Consider the following 15967-nt stretch of genomic DNA (forward strand, 5'->3'; position numbering starts at 1 on the left):
ACAGGACTGGCATTGGTCTTTAGCAAATAGTTCTAAAATGTTCCATTATACACTTTTCAAAAATTCATTTAGTCTAGAGTTGTATTTGTCTGCTATCACTATCAACAAATTTCGTGTTGCACTAGCCCAGTTTCGCTGTAGCTCCCACACTCTCCATATTGAGACTGGTAGATACGTTAATACTCCACGAGAGCAGAGATTGTGCAATAGTTGCAACCAAAGATATGTCGAGAATGAATATAATTTTTTATTAATTTGTAACGCTTATGATGAACTTCGTCTTCAGTATTTACCACAGAAGTATTTTGTACATCCTACTCTTGCTAAATTCAATATTTTTATGGCGGTAAACAATGAAACTGTAATTAGAAATGTTGCAACTTTTATATATCATGCTATGAATGTTAGACTCCAAACACTAAGCCTATAAATGTTAAAGATGGACCGAATATTGTACCATGGGCCGCTGGCCTACACATGTACATGAATAAAGAATTGAATTGAATCCCGCGACCATTTAGATATGTATTGGTGCCGACAAATTTCATTTCAGCGATTTCTCTGCGCCAGGTTTCTCCATTTTACGGTTCTTCATCATTGGCCCCGAGCATCAACCACGACAGTCAACAGTTATGTTGAAAGAACCCCACTCGTAAATATGAAGGAAGGACATGTAAGGTGGTTGGTGGTTACGCCAGTTTAAGTTTGTGAAAAAGTCTTAGACCATGGCATAAACCCAGCTCAAATGTGGCGCAAAAAATTACAACTTCTATATGAATGCTACTCGGTTAGCAAGACCCAGTTATATCCAATGCATCACACGATAAACGATGAGCCCGAGAATTTCTCCTACCATAGAAATGTGTAGTGTGTGCAATACCTGAATGTCCAGGATACAGTTGTTAATGCTTCCTCTGACGTCAACGCCAGGTACTTTCGCACACAATTCAATTGATGTTGATTCCCAGAATAGTTTCTCACAGTAGTCACTGGCCGCTACATCTGTCAATTCTGACCTACCAACGTCTTCATTCTGTGCAAAGCAAACAATACAATTCTTTCGTAGTTACTTCAGCAATCGTTTGTACGTCTAGTATCTTGGCAAGGGTTATTGGACTTTTCCCCGAATATGTTTTTGTTTGTTTGCTCATTCCAATTATATGTATGACGGCGGTCTGTAAATTAGCGAATCTGGAACAAGTCATTGACATCATGAGCGTCGATCTACGCAATTGGTATACGATGATATGCATCAACCACGTCAGGGAGTCTGACCATTAATCTGCGTTGGGCGCATCTTACAACAAGCATGGGTTGCTGAAGACCAATGGATCTTCACAGGGCATCTTCCCGAGGCAAGTGAGTTAATTGACTATAAAAGTCGAGTTTCCAACCTTGCCGAACTAGGCTGGTATTATGGAGTATTTTCGGGCTGGACTAACGAGTCCATGCATAGTCCAATCAAAATCGCGCTCCAAAAACGAAATCTTGTTCGTATACTGTCATGCATATTTCGGTCGATTGTAGGATTTTCAAAACATCTGCACCACTAACTCGTTGTCAACAGATATTTTCTAAATCTTTTCGTGTTTTTAATCAAAGTGCTCATGTGATTTGATGCAGTTCGTGATGTAAGACTCGTTTTAATACAGAGATCTTGATTATCGATCAGATCGTCTTGACTGGGAGCCGCCGTTTTGTTTGAAGCAAATGCAAGTGATACGAGAGGTAGAATCTGATTCATCCATAGGAGAGGCATAGAAGGGACATAACCCATAATAGCCACTGGTTGCGCTACGATCGAGCCCAGGAATTCCAGTATAGTTCGCCAAAGGTGGAAATTGGACTTTTGAAATCAGTTAACTCTCTTGCCTCGGGATGATGTGACAGGGTAATGTACTCGTATTTGAAAATTGGCCAAGGCACGAATAAAATTCTTCATGTGAATACACTAAAGGAAGATATAAGTATAATGTCGCAATGACAATTAGAAATGACTTGAAGACCCAGACGAGCGTCTTACGACTTTTACACAGACAATGTGGAGAGCATCACCATTATTTGAACAGATGAAAATAAAAAATGTAGCAAAGAGGGTTTGGGTGATTCCTGACCATCAGCTCAGGGTCCTTGGCCCCTCAACACACAGCCCTGACAGCGAATGTAGGCGCTGCCTAGTCGAACTCACCCAGACCTTTCGGAGAATGTGAAGACTCCCCAACACTGCAGCCTTCTGCACTACACAGATTGTCAGAAGGGCTGTATTCCTTGCAGCAAGTCCGGGTACTCGCCCAATGTCAGTCAACAGATTGGGATGTACCAAACCCAAGGCACCGAGAACAATGGGGAGTCGGACAACTTGGTACTTGGGATGCAAGCGTGACATTTCGAAAGCGAAGTCCGCTTATTTGCCATGTTTTTCCTTAATCACCTCAGTGTCAAAAGGGACAGAAAATTCAATACTATAAATGATATCATTGGCTTTAAAAGGGAAAGATCAGATTTGTTGGCTTGGATAGGTCTGAGGCTGTATACGGGCCTATTCCAAAGAATTTTGTATTTATCTTTTTTCCAAAGCTCCCTGTACAATTTCTGGGTCTAACCAGGGACGTGTCAAAACAACAAGCAAGGCGAAGACGGTAATAAAATGATCGAGCCACTCCATCATATACTGTGTTTGTGCCAAAGCTGGCCATCCACTGACAATGAGTTGGACAGTCTCATTAAATTCATTACATACTCTACATTTCATATTCACATTTTGATGCAAAATCACACACTGACGGATTCGAGTTGGAAGTAACTGGTCCTTAACAGCAAACAGAAAGCCTTCTGTTTCACTTTTCAGGCCAGCCGACATCATCCAAACGACGAACTCGGCAGAGTTGCCTACACTCGCAACACACTGTACACAACCTTGATGCAGTGATGCTTATGATAACCTTTCCTTGAGAAATGAGTATGGGCCGACTTAATGTGGCGCTTTGCTTGGTTAACACACATTTCTGTACCTTCCAGCAGTACAGATGCATCAACAAAATCAACACTGACATTGAGATTATCTCCAACATCCTTGGCTCGTTTGAACAAAACTGTGAAATACTTTGTTTACATCATGAATCCTGACATGCTTATCATTATCATAATTATTGAGATATATATGAGTTACATATCATTGCATGTCTTTACATCCTCTGGTTGGTCACAAGGATATAATTGGTCATGGTGTGTCGGGTCACATGATAACTTTGTCATTAATGTCAATGAGGGCCCTGTTACACCATATGCAGGAGTAACGTAAATTTTACGTATTCACATCTTTTCCGGAAACAACAATTTCTAAAATCCACAGATACCACATAGAACTATGGCATTAGGTCACCATGGAATAAAAAGATTCACTCCGAGCTTTAAACATGGAATGAACATTTTGTCAGCGCTTTCCGTTGTTGGAGTGAGCACTTATTATGAATGACTGTCTAAGAAAAGTTCAAGGCATTATTTGCCTTCAATTACGTACATCGAATTTTGTGTGTGCTGTTTGTGGATTGTTTTGTATTATATAATCTGCGATGGTCAGTGTTTTCAATGGTATAGCTCATCATACGAGAGAATTTAAATTCAATAATGATAGCAAAATAGATAAACGGATGAAAGATTGAATGTTTCTTACCCGACGTAATCCGTATTCCGAGTCAACACTCACGAACTTTCTCCGCCACCACCTGTCTTTGGCAGTGCACTTTTCAGGGTACACTTTAATGAAGCCAGGGAGTTTATAACAGACCTTATAAATAGCTGTGGAGCAAGTTGCGTCTTCAGTGACTGTCTGTGAATCGCCCGAACATGAACAAAAAAGGTTTGTCTGTGGCCACGGTGACAGCGATTCATGAACTTCCGGATCAAAAAGGTTATTGTCCTCCACCCTAAAACACATTAACATTTCTTGAATTTCGGCCATGTGTCTGACTTTCTGAATTATTTATAGCAGTGGAGTCCAAGTGCTAACCATCACTGACGTTTACGTTGTTATCAGATGTGTAACCACAGACAGGTCATGATGGCAAGAAATAAGATACAAAGACAATTAGATACTAATATTTTTCTTTATCCCACCTCCATGAGTTTGCGAATTCTAGTAAACTAAAGTCGCTTCCGCTATTGCATCCATCAGTTTCAGTTTTGAAGAAGCTGCCGTCTCTCAAGAGAAAGTCATCATTGCAGACACCGGACAGGTAACCACAGAGGCCCCCACTGTTCTTAACGTCTAGGACTGACGGGTAAATGTACACGTTCAGAAAGAGGGCGTTTCTATCCACATATACTGTTACTTTTCCTCCGGTGGGCAGGTACACCTAAAATGAGGAAAGCAGTGCAGTCAACAGTGAGAATTAATTATATTTTTATCTATCTAGACGGACGTCTGATCCGTTAATGATGTCCCAAATACACTGGCGGCTTTAGTTTGTTTGTTTATTTTTTGTTTAACGCCGCACACAGCAATATTCCAGCTATATGACGGCGGTCTGTATGACATCATGAGCATCGATCCACGCAATTGGGATACGATGACATGCATTAACAAAGCCAGCGAGCCTGACCACCCGACCCTGTTAGTCGCCCCTTTTATGCTGAAGACCTATTCTACCCCGGATCTTCAGGGGTCACTGATATCCTAAAAGAAGAATGAGATATGTGCGAGTATCGGCGTTTACGTTGCTTTATAGCCATGAGAAAAGCAATTCAAGTATCTCTGTCTGTAGGATACCAACAATTCAGAGAAAAACATTTTATTGCTGTTGCAAAACATGTTCTGCGACAATTAGCATTTAGCAGAATTTGAATATAAATGAAAGCTATAAAAATGTTTTCAAAAATCTGTAATTTAAAGATTACACGATTCTGACTACATGTATATCATAAGCATGTGTTTGGCGAACACTTGTGTCATCACCGATTTTAACATATTTTCAGTGATCCATTCATATAATATTGACAACGATTTAGTCTCTTACGCCCAATCTGTCTCATCGATACTTGGGACTGTTTATTCTCTGGCACTGAGGCTTAACTTATGAATCATGAATACATTTTGGTGATACCAGGTGATCGCGAAAAAGCGAGCGTATCCTGCTGGGGACTTGGAGCTTGACATTGTCTTTATAATGTGTCACAGTTACATAATGATTAAATAGTAAGTACAAGCTACACTAGTTAAGAATTACTCAAAGGGATAGTTAATTGTGTTTCTCAGTAAAACCGTGTATTACCTCATATTTGTTGCCCTTCTTCTCGACCTGTAGTACATTTCCACTGTCTTCACACAATGTGTATTCTATTGCCCAGATACTGGACTGTCCAGGGCACCTGTTGAACTCAAACACCGTCCTGCCAGCTCGTATAGCAACTCCACAGTTACAAAAGACAGATTGGCCACAACTTGTTGTCTGGATTTGAACCTGTTTAGAATGGGGATGTATTATTCTACCGACAAAAAATAAGGGAACTAATTTGAATGTAGCTATCGTCGAGCTGTACATTTACAATACCGTGGCGTTACATCTAAATGCAACATCTAATCACAATAGAACTTCATGAACATCATTCATGAACAACGCGTGATGCACCTGCACACAGAAGCCAAAAATTCCTCCGAGACTGAGAAGACATTTAATGGCGCATTGTAGGTACGACAGAAGGTGGGGGATGTCAATATCCCTAGTTTCTCGAATTCTGACAAATACAAAAGTGTATTTATTCGACTGAGGAACAAGTGCCGTCAAACGGGAGGGGTTCCAGTGAGATCTAGACAAGATTGTCTCGTTTCATCAATTGAACTTCGCAGAAGATTTACATCTGCCAATGTTATCAGTAGAGAATTTTGTACAATAACAGGTAGGCGAATTGCAACTTCCATCGTTAAATCCGGTTCTATGCACCCCGTGTGAAAACAAGGCTTCCTGTGACCCTAACAGCTTACCATTGGCGGCAAAAATTGGGGTGGACTAGGCAACAGCAGGGACGGACTGTGCGCCAATGGCGTTACTCTATGTTCACAGACGAAGCAGGGTTTTGCCTCCGATGTGCAGATGGCAGAATATGCGGTGTAACCATGATCGGTATGGGGGAGGTATCATACGACATTGTGAATGTTATTGTGAGTGAACATTTGACTGGCCACCGGTATGGTGGCGAAATTTTGCGTTCTTTCGTTTTCCATTCGCTTCAATACCAAACCAGGTCAGGTCGTCACCGATTATCTCCGATAAGAGGGCATACGGACATAGAACTTGCCCGCTAAGTCCCCTGTGTTTTCCCCAACAGAGCATCTGTGGAATGTTCTCGGGCGGAGCTTCAACGTGGCCCAGCTTGGGGTATCTTTTCTGGCGGAATGACGGGTAATACACAATGGCGGGAAACCCGCAAGGTAATCAACAGTATGTCATCATAATTATATTATGCATGTATTGCCTAACATGGTGGACACACCAGATATTAATCTGCACTCCCGAAATTAATTTTACAGACATTAATGGTCATTATACATGAACTATCCTTCCATCAGTTCCGTTACTTTTTGTCGGTAGTATTTTCATGTTGCATTCACTTACAAATATCAATACTGTCAGCAGCAATATATCAATAACCTTTGGCAAGTGAATATACAAATTTCATGTATTTGAAAAGACAACAAGTTATTTTCACCTGTAAATCTCCAAAAAGAATATCCATGAGAGAGTGAGTTATGTTTAACGCCGCTTTGAAAAGTACTTCAGTCATGTCAGAGCGTGTCAGCTTACTGTGGGAGGAAAGCCCGAAGTGAGCACGGATATGGTGCTGGCAAACCTAGAAACATAATGGGGCGAACCGTGATTCGAACCCACAACTAAAGGTTTCTTGGGTACCAAAGGGTCGCAACTCTGCAAAGCGATGTGTGGCGCCTCAGACGACTGGGCCACCCGAGAACCCGAATATCCATGAAGGGTTCTAATTACTGAATACATACCTCGATCGGAAGAGTCTTGTGCTTGTACATGGTGAAGATACCTCTATGCTGGTGCTCGTAGTGCCTATATTGTTGGAGAAATAAAGACAATTTAATGCCAACATTGCCAAGTAAATGTCATAGAAAAGCTTCCAAAAGGTTTCATGGCAGGACAGTTCCAAATGTGGAGGACATTTCAAAATATGACACATCAGTGACCAAAATGATGTCCGATTCAATTCCCTTATTTCACTTTGCTTTTCATGCGTTTGTCACGGGTGCCACTGATGGGCAGGACACCTTCACCTTTTCGCGAACCCCTTGTAGCACCCTATTTGATGGTGATTCGTAAGCACAAGCTTTTGATATCCTTGAACTCGTATGTATAACCTTTTATATATAACGGAGTGACAGAAAATATATACAGTAAACTACTGTTATAACGAACTCGGGGTCCACTAAAATATAAGTTCCTTATAACCGTAGTTCATTATAAGCATATGTACAACAAATATACAGCAAATGGCCTGGACTTAAATATAAGTTCGTAATATCCGTCGGTTCGTTATAAGCGTAAATGTAGTTTACTGTATATATGTTCCTATGTCCAACTTTGATAAAACGTTAAAACTAGTATTACTGATATACATATACGTCGACCGGGTAGACAACATGTATCCTTACAGAAGTTGGAAAAGAGCAAAACAAATGTTTCAGCAGATGAGAAAATAACTATGTAATTGAATAATAATATGATAACTATATAAAATTATTACAAAAAAATAACTCATGCAATTCGGCCATTTGAAATATCAACACAGAACTCTAACTGTATACTACTTATTCTCTAGCGGAAAATAAGATTGTCTGATACATATTGTCATGGCCGATTTAATATGTTTAAACCAAAAAAGCTCTTTTCCATTCGTTTTTCAAGTTACTCCCATCAACAGTATTTAAGAAGTTCCAATATTTACCGTCCATCGAACGTTTTCATGTGTGGATCATTAGAAGCATAGCAGGACTTCCTCTCTATCACGCTGGTGTCCTTTTTCAGTTGTACCTGAGAATTGAAATAGACACAGGTAGCATCGTCTGTAATTTAAGAAGAACAATAATTATAAGGGTTGTCGTAGTTCAGTTGTACGGCGCTTTTTCCATAGTGAATATCATACTCACAGCTGCAACTCTCACCCATCCAGGGACTCAAGGGACTCTTCGTATTCCTACGGGATTAATTCTAAAATGTGTTGATCATAAGGTCTTTACTCATTCATACATTTTGCATTTATACATAAATGGACTGATTAAACATCCCGCATGCAAAGCATGGAGGTCAAGTTGCCAACATCCATTAACTGTCACAAAGCCATACCGTGATACTGCCAGGGTTATAGTTGGCCCAAAACATGTGAGATGGCAGTTCGGTTGTCTTCAGCTTCAATTGAAGTGTTTGCAGTGATGACCCGTATAGCTGGGATACTTGACCATGTACTGTAATCTTAGCAACTTGGTTCCATGTCGGATAAAGAACACGTGTTCCGCAACCAGCAGAGCTTACTAATACCCCCTTGGCACATAAATCGGACGTATCTGAAAATATATCATTCAAATTGACGATTTTCATGACGATATTTGTATGAAATGAAAAATAAGTAATAGTAGTTGATATTTGTTTATAACAAAATCACAGACCACATTGATCTTGAATACTGAAACAGTAAAATTCCTCCAACACAAATTAATGACGGTTATTTAATTCCCTTTGCATAGAATATAAGGACACACAAACTGAACAATGTAAGTTTCACATCCTTTTGCATAACGCTTCTGAATACCGAAACATAAACGCTTCTGGATACTCAAACAATATAGGTTGTGATTACTGAAGCAATAATGCTTATGATTACTCAAACAATAAACGTTAAGAACACTGAAACAACAATGTCTGTAACTACTCAAACAATAAAGCTCATGAATAATGAAACAAGAAAGCTTATAAATACTGAAACAATAAATATTGCGAATACTGACACAATAACGTTCGTGAATCCTGAAAAATAACTGTCCTAAATACTGAACCAATAATGCTCCTGAGAACTGATACACTATATTATTCATGACATCTACCTGTTTGGAGTACTATGGGGAGGATACAGGTGTTGTCAGTTCTATCTCCACATCCAAACGGAGCCGTCAGTTGGAGAGATATGTCAGCAGACTCGCCTTCTGACAGGATGAGCGTTCTTGGAGATATCTGCAGATTAAGCACATTTCATTTTTACTAGCCTTTGGCCAAGGCTTTAACCACTAGGCAACACCATCGCTCACAATTAGGCAGACCTGAAGCGGACTACAGTTTACAGTTAATATTAATTTTGAACATTGTTTGTTTGCAACATTCATTATACTTTGTATAAAGCCAAGTATATCCCTTACTGACAATGACAATGGCTTAAATACTGTATAATCATGCGTGCATGTTTGAAACTCTATATTATTGACATTGAAGTACTTTAAACAATTGTTTCATTGAACTGTCTGTTCTAATTTCTCTCGAAAAGTAGACACAGTACAAACATTTATTTTAACTGGCTATGAATTAGTTCACACCGAATTCGTCAGTTCTACTTCATAATTTGAAGTGTATCACACTGCGTCATACATATACTCGAAATGTTTATGCCACTGATTCAAACATAACAGTCAAATCTAACATAAGAACAGCAACGTATTCGTACAATTAAAGCAAACATTGATGTACCTTAATCCCAATAAACTTCCCATCTGACAAGACAGGAACACTGGCGGCAGTGGTTTCTGCGAAACTCGCTCTGACTGAACACCGCACCTGATGTGAAAAAGGCAAGTGAGACTGTGTATTAGTGAGTAGAATTTGACTTTATTTCAGTTCTACCACTGATAGCACGTAGGGGGAAAGTTAAAAGGGACACGGGTCATATACGTTCACCACATTAATGAAATCCATAAGAAGTATGAATCTGGGGTTAAAACTAATGTAGAGACGTACGTCATATAACCTGGGAAATGTTCTGAGATATGAATGGGTGACAATAAAGGTCAAACGAGTATGTGTGCAGCACATCTCAATAAACTTAACCGCACTCAGCAATGTGACTGTAAATAATCGCGTCTGGACCAGACAATCCAGTGACATCATCAATCTACGCAATTGGGATACGATAACTTGCATTCAGAGCTTGATCACCTTATCCATTTAGTCGCCTCTTACGAGTGTAATTGCAGGTCGCTAGGGATCTAACCGGAATCCCGGCGGGCTTTAAAATTTATGGAGCTGGACGAAAGTCAGTTTACATGAATCCTAGTGGTGATTTTGATCGGATTTGGGGTGAGGCCAAGGTCCACAAGAGAGGAGAGAGAAGCTTTGCACACATCAGATCTAGACTGTCAACTGGTGCTTTATATTTTTATATTTTTTCCGTTGCTATGCCAACTATGACTTCGGACCATATCTCAGAAACTAATGGGTATTCTTTCACGATACTATGTACACACAAAGACCAGGTTGTCAACTCGTTCCCCATTTAGTGACTTTCCGTATTTGTATTTTTTTATTTGCTTGACAATAAGATTGACGTTAACTCAATTCACATGGATGCGATTTCGAGAGCATATCTGTGCCAAAAGGACCTTACATACAAATACAAAGTTTCCGAATCTCATTTCCATGGTATTGTTTTGGATAGGTAAATAACTGCACTTGTACACGGACAGACAGATTAGATGGGAATACTCTAATCAAGTTGGTACAGTACGCAAAATATGATTTGCATTTACAGCATCACCTTAGCGATTAGATGTTGCTGTAGTCCAAAGGTCCAAAGAGTTGGTTTTGCATGTTAGTCCTGGTTTACGAGGCTAAGGTGCTCAAAAACATGAATTTCAGAAATAAGAATAAGAATGTATCGATCATCCTGAATACATTATGTATCATGAAATTCTATAAACTTTTCAAACATCTTCACATGTGTGGGGGTTATTGAGACGCCAAACCCCATTTCAGCCCGCCACGATGTTTTGCAGGCTATTGTTACAAAGTATATATGAACGAGTATCAACAGTTTTCCAGCTATAGGCCGGCGGTCTGTTATTATAATCGATTCTGGACTAACCAAACCAGTCATTGATAGTATGAGGAACGCCCCACACTGCCGATGTACGAAGAGTCATATGGGTGCATTGAATTAGCTACCTCGAATCCAACTTGTTTTATGTTCACGCTGATGAGCTTAGCCTCTGTCAGAGTATGTTTGTCTATAACTGTTCCATCGTCCCACTTCTCCGGGTCTTCAGTGAGGACGAGTTGGCCATTAACAACCCAGTTGGTGGTGTAGAAGACATCATCGGGATGTTTGTTGAACTCACAGCGGAACTTCAACTCACTTGTAGCAACAGAAGCGCGGACCAATTTAGGAACGACAGTTGGCTTCCCGGCAAACGCGGGAACTGTGACAAATAATAATAATAATAATAATTTATGCATTTGTATAGCGCAGCATTCACTGTGCATAAGTGCTCTGTGCGCTAAAGGGTTTAATCAGTCTGTTTCAGGTAATAATTAACGCTCTTGTTGGACTATAGTTACAAGTCAGTAATAGTCAGTAGTTATGAGTGCTTTTAATATTTTCTGTTTTACCCATTATGGGTTATCTCCCATTAGTTACACGTCCCATTTGTCACACACCTCCATATTCCCAGTTGTTACACGTGCTGGGAGGAGGCCAGGAGGGGATTAATTAAGACACCACCTACTGAGGAATGGACCAGTACATAGGATTATCACCGAGACCAGGCGAAATGTTATGATATAACTAAAAGGCAAGTAATCTGCATTGAATGAATAGTTAATCTGTCTTACAACAATACATATGAAACAATAAGATATTCTTTGGTGAATTTATTGCTAATGTATTTATTTTATTTTACTAGAGTCAGGTCTGAACTCCAGTCTGTACTCCAGTTTTAATCCAATTATTGAATTATGTAACATGGGTATATAGGGTTTGTTTAAGTAGCTTGGGCCATAAGTATGGGGGTGTAAGGTTAGTAGAATATGAAACAGCGCAGCGAGGCACACAACTAATTTTTTTAAGGTTACTTGTACAACAAGAGAAACACTCGACAGACTTGTCAACACTGGAGATAAGGTTGGAGTAAACAAAGACTATTCAGAGACATTCAGTTCAATTAATCAATCAGTGCTACTGCTATTGCCAATAAAAAATGTTTATACATTTACAACATATATATGTCTTTGTGCGCATGTACTTTACATCAATAAAGTACAAGTTCACTTTTCTACAGTATATTATGTACAGTAAACTACGTTTATAATGAACACGCTTACAACGAACTGGCGGATATAACGAACTATTTCTTGGTCCCATTCATTTGCTGTATACATGTTGTACATATGCTTAACGAACTACGGTTATAATACATTAAAATTAGTGGTCCTTAGAGTTCATTTTAACCGTAGTTTATTGTATATATCTCTACATAAAGTACATGATGACTTTTCTTGGATTTTTCTAGGGTAGACCAGTCAGTGCCTTCAGCCACAATCTCATTAAAGTCATATCTTACTTCTCGCTTACGCTAAACAAAGATCTGAGGACATCCCATTACAGGTCATGTCAGACCGTCCTTTCGCGAACTTTCACCGATCAATGAAATGATTGACAAGAAGGCAGCTTTCTAGTGCTTTACGGCACTAATTTCAAACTGGCGATTACGCTTCGAAACATTTTGACAAATTCTCGATTAAAAAGTTGAAACCTGAACAAAAGAACATTCTGGAATGGCTAATAGATGGTCTTAATTGTATAGATTCAGTCGTTAAGCCCGTAACTATCTTTCGGAATACCCCATGTTAAAGTTTTCGAGGTTGCGTAATTAGATATCACATTCCTACTGTCACTTTCATGATCTGGTAAGCGACGCTTCGATTGGTTGGATTAAGGGTCGTATTGACGTGACCCCGAAGGGTATATCCTCAGATCTGATTTTAATGAGCCTGCTTCAGCAATGACCTATGTTGTTTTAAGGGGTGTGACAAATGGGACGTGTAACTAATGGGAGGATACCCCATTATGTCTTAATCCCTTTGAGCTCCCAAATTATTTACAGACCGCCGACATATAACTGCAATATTGCTGAGTGCGGCTTTAAACAATAAACAAAACATTCAGAAAAATGCACTGATCATCACCGCTGTCCTTGAAAACCTCTTCAGCTATGACGTCATTTCTAGTGTGCCGTCATTCCGATCATACGTCACAATAAGATGCGAATGACGTCAACAATGCCGTCCGGATGACGGAAACAATACAATGGTGCGTGAGAAATGATACTTGCACTAGTGCATATACGATTTTTATAAACTCGAATATTTCTGACCCTTAGGGTAATCAATTACAATATGTCACAAACGCCATTAGTTATGAGTGCTTTGTTTTCCTGACAAAATATATAAATAAGTTACATACAACCTGATCATGAATTATACAACTATTCTCACTTTACTAACCGTATTATTTACCGTTTTGCATTCGTTTACATCTGATGTACTACGAGAGCAAATTATGGAAAGGGTGTTGTCTCTTCTATTATTATAAGAATAGTACGGTTTCAAAGGGATGAGGATATCGACCTCATACAAACAATATACCCCAGTTTAAATCTGATGTACTTAGTGCAAATTGTACTTTACCTAATCTATTTCTCCACGTGCCCTTGTTGGCGGACACCTCACACACCAGATAGCTGTTTCCAGATTGCCTCGACCCATGAGGAACACACGTCCCTCTGTCTAGACAGTATGGACCCTGGTGAGGAAAAACAAGCTTCCTGAGTCTCAAGTACTCTCAATTCCGGATATAACTAAATCAGACATTGCGAGTAGGCCTTATGACGAACTCCCCAAAATTCCTATTGTTTAGGTAAATAACCAACATTTCTACAGTTCGCTGCACTCAGCAATATTCCAGCTTCATGACGGCGGTCTGTCTGGACTAGACGTTGATGTTATGAGCAATCGACCACACTGCCATCACAGTGCCTAACCAATCCATTTAGTCGTCCCGTATGGCAATAATCGGTAGCCGGGGAATTATTCTAACCCGAAACTTTTAAGCAGCAAACATTATGGAAATCTCATGGAATTTGTTATGCACAAAGATTGATAGTAACAAGAAAATATGCATACGATTGTGTGACAAACGGGATGATTTCGACTTTCCAATAGTCAACTTTCCCTTTATGGTGAGCAACATTCCAACAGGTCCTGACTTTGGTGTTAACATTTAACATTTAACACGTGTGGAGCATGTTCTTTCTACGAAGATTTCATAGGGTCTCAAACGACTATTGGTCAAAAGTTGTTACAACATTCGAGGACCAGGAAGAAGTTTTCAAAAAGTTTTATGGTAGACATGTTTTATGGAGGACATTTCAAATCTGATGTATCAGTGACCAAATTGATGTCCGATGCAATTCCCTAATTTGACTAGTACGATATGGTCTCGTCGTGTTTCAGGTGGACAAATGATTTGGCTTTGCATGTGTTTATGACGGGTGCAACAGTGAGCAACAAAAGCACTACTTTTCGCGAACATCTGGTATCATCACTATTTGATAGTGATTCATAAACACATGCTCATGAGGTAATCGGAATCATACAGTCGACTCTGCTTTTAGCAGAGATTTCTTATAAATATGGAAAGAGTTTTATGTGTATTCTTGGTTTACTACTGTTGAAGACAAGGAAACGCATTCAATTGTAGGTGTATTCGTCGGCGAGATTTGGTTTTTTTTGCTTTGCATTTCCCAAATAAACAACCCAGTGAGTTACATGTTTGTGGACTTAAATGTTTAATATTAGTTTTATATTAATATACCTTCAAGGTCCAGTTGAAGTTTGCTTCCTGGCCACCATCAGCTCGGATACATATACTGTTAAACACAATCAGACCCACGCTGTCACTATAGCTTCCGGGAGTGTTTGCAATCGATATCCGGTAGGCACGCACGTACTCGCCGTCACCACTTCCGGTGTTGTCATTGGTAACGATGTTGCACTGCGCATGGCCGATGTTGACCACGGTTGCCATGTAGATATTTGATCCAACGATTTCTTGTCCTGATTTTCTAACCTGGCAGCCGACATTGTAAATCATATTAAGTGTAGGTTATGTTTGGTATCAGTTAATACTAATATAGCCAATGTTGTACCGAAATACATTTATGTTAGATGATAATGACCAGTCTAGGAACATAAAGTAAATAATAAGTAAAGCAACATTTCAAGATGAGAATGTATTGTTAACGCTTGGAGTAGCCTCAAGATTATAAAATTAACGAATACCACGTTCATATCATCAACTGCATTTACCCTGATCTCTTCAACCAAACATCTTGATACGCCTTCGACAAACGTCTCGCCTTTCACGGAAATAACGTCACATGCATCACGCGACATGTCACATGTGTCAACCGCTTCCGTTTCAGTTAGTCGAGGGGGTGTTGTGAGGTCAACAGAACAGTCAGAGCCGCCATAGTTGGTTTGACACACACAATCACCTGTTCAAATTATAGGGACGGTAACTGAAACGAGGCTCACATGCTCAAAAACTTGAATTTCAGAAATAAGAATGTATCGACCTTTACTGCCCTTAATAAAAGAAAACCAAACGATGTTTGTGATGACATACATAATATGGCACAAAACACCGTAGATTCAAATTTATTTAAAAGAGAGAGAGAGAGTATTATGAAATTCCAGTATTCAGGCGTGTGGGCGTTTTTGAGTATTCAATGACCAGAAAAATTAACATGAACCCGTCGATTCTAATTGAAGTTTCAAATACTCAATAACACCCGCAAATCTGAAAACACATATTGTGTATGTCGAAATAGTACTCCTTAAAAAGTAGAGGATCA

General features: G+C 39.5%; 1 protein-coding gene across 1 annotated transcript in view; it reads right to left on the reverse strand.

The window, feature by feature from the left end:
* The window catches only part of LOC139455081 (uncharacterized), a 35210-nt gene that overhangs the window by 5107 nt on the left and 14136 nt on the right, over positions 1-15967 (reverse strand). The window contains exons 16-28 of the mRNA XM_071236654.1: positions 15420-15607; positions 14926-15180; positions 13740-13854; positions 11220-11473; positions 9750-9836; positions 9116-9242; positions 8361-8578; positions 7963-8048; positions 7007-7070; positions 5271-5459; positions 4117-4355; positions 3674-3926; positions 881-1033 (exon numbers count right to left, since the gene is read on the reverse strand). Coding sequence (XP_071092755.1) covers positions 881-1033; positions 3674-3926; positions 4117-4355; positions 5271-5459; positions 7007-7070; positions 7963-8048; positions 8361-8578; positions 9116-9242; positions 9750-9836; positions 11220-11473; positions 13740-13854; positions 14926-15180; positions 15420-15607 — 2228 coding nt within the window. The remainder of the gene's footprint in view (positions 1-880; positions 1034-3673; positions 3927-4116; positions 4356-5270; positions 5460-7006; positions 7071-7962; positions 8049-8360; positions 8579-9115; positions 9243-9749; positions 9837-11219; positions 11474-13739; positions 13855-14925; positions 15181-15419; positions 15608-15967) is intronic.

Source organism: Haliotis cracherodii, unplaced genomic scaffold (genome assembly GCF_022045235.1).
Source record: "Haliotis cracherodii isolate W230 unplaced genomic scaffold, xgHalCrac1.p SCAF_11, whole genome shotgun sequence".
NCBI lineage: Eukaryota > Metazoa > Mollusca > Gastropoda > Lepetellida > Haliotidae > Haliotis > Haliotis cracherodii.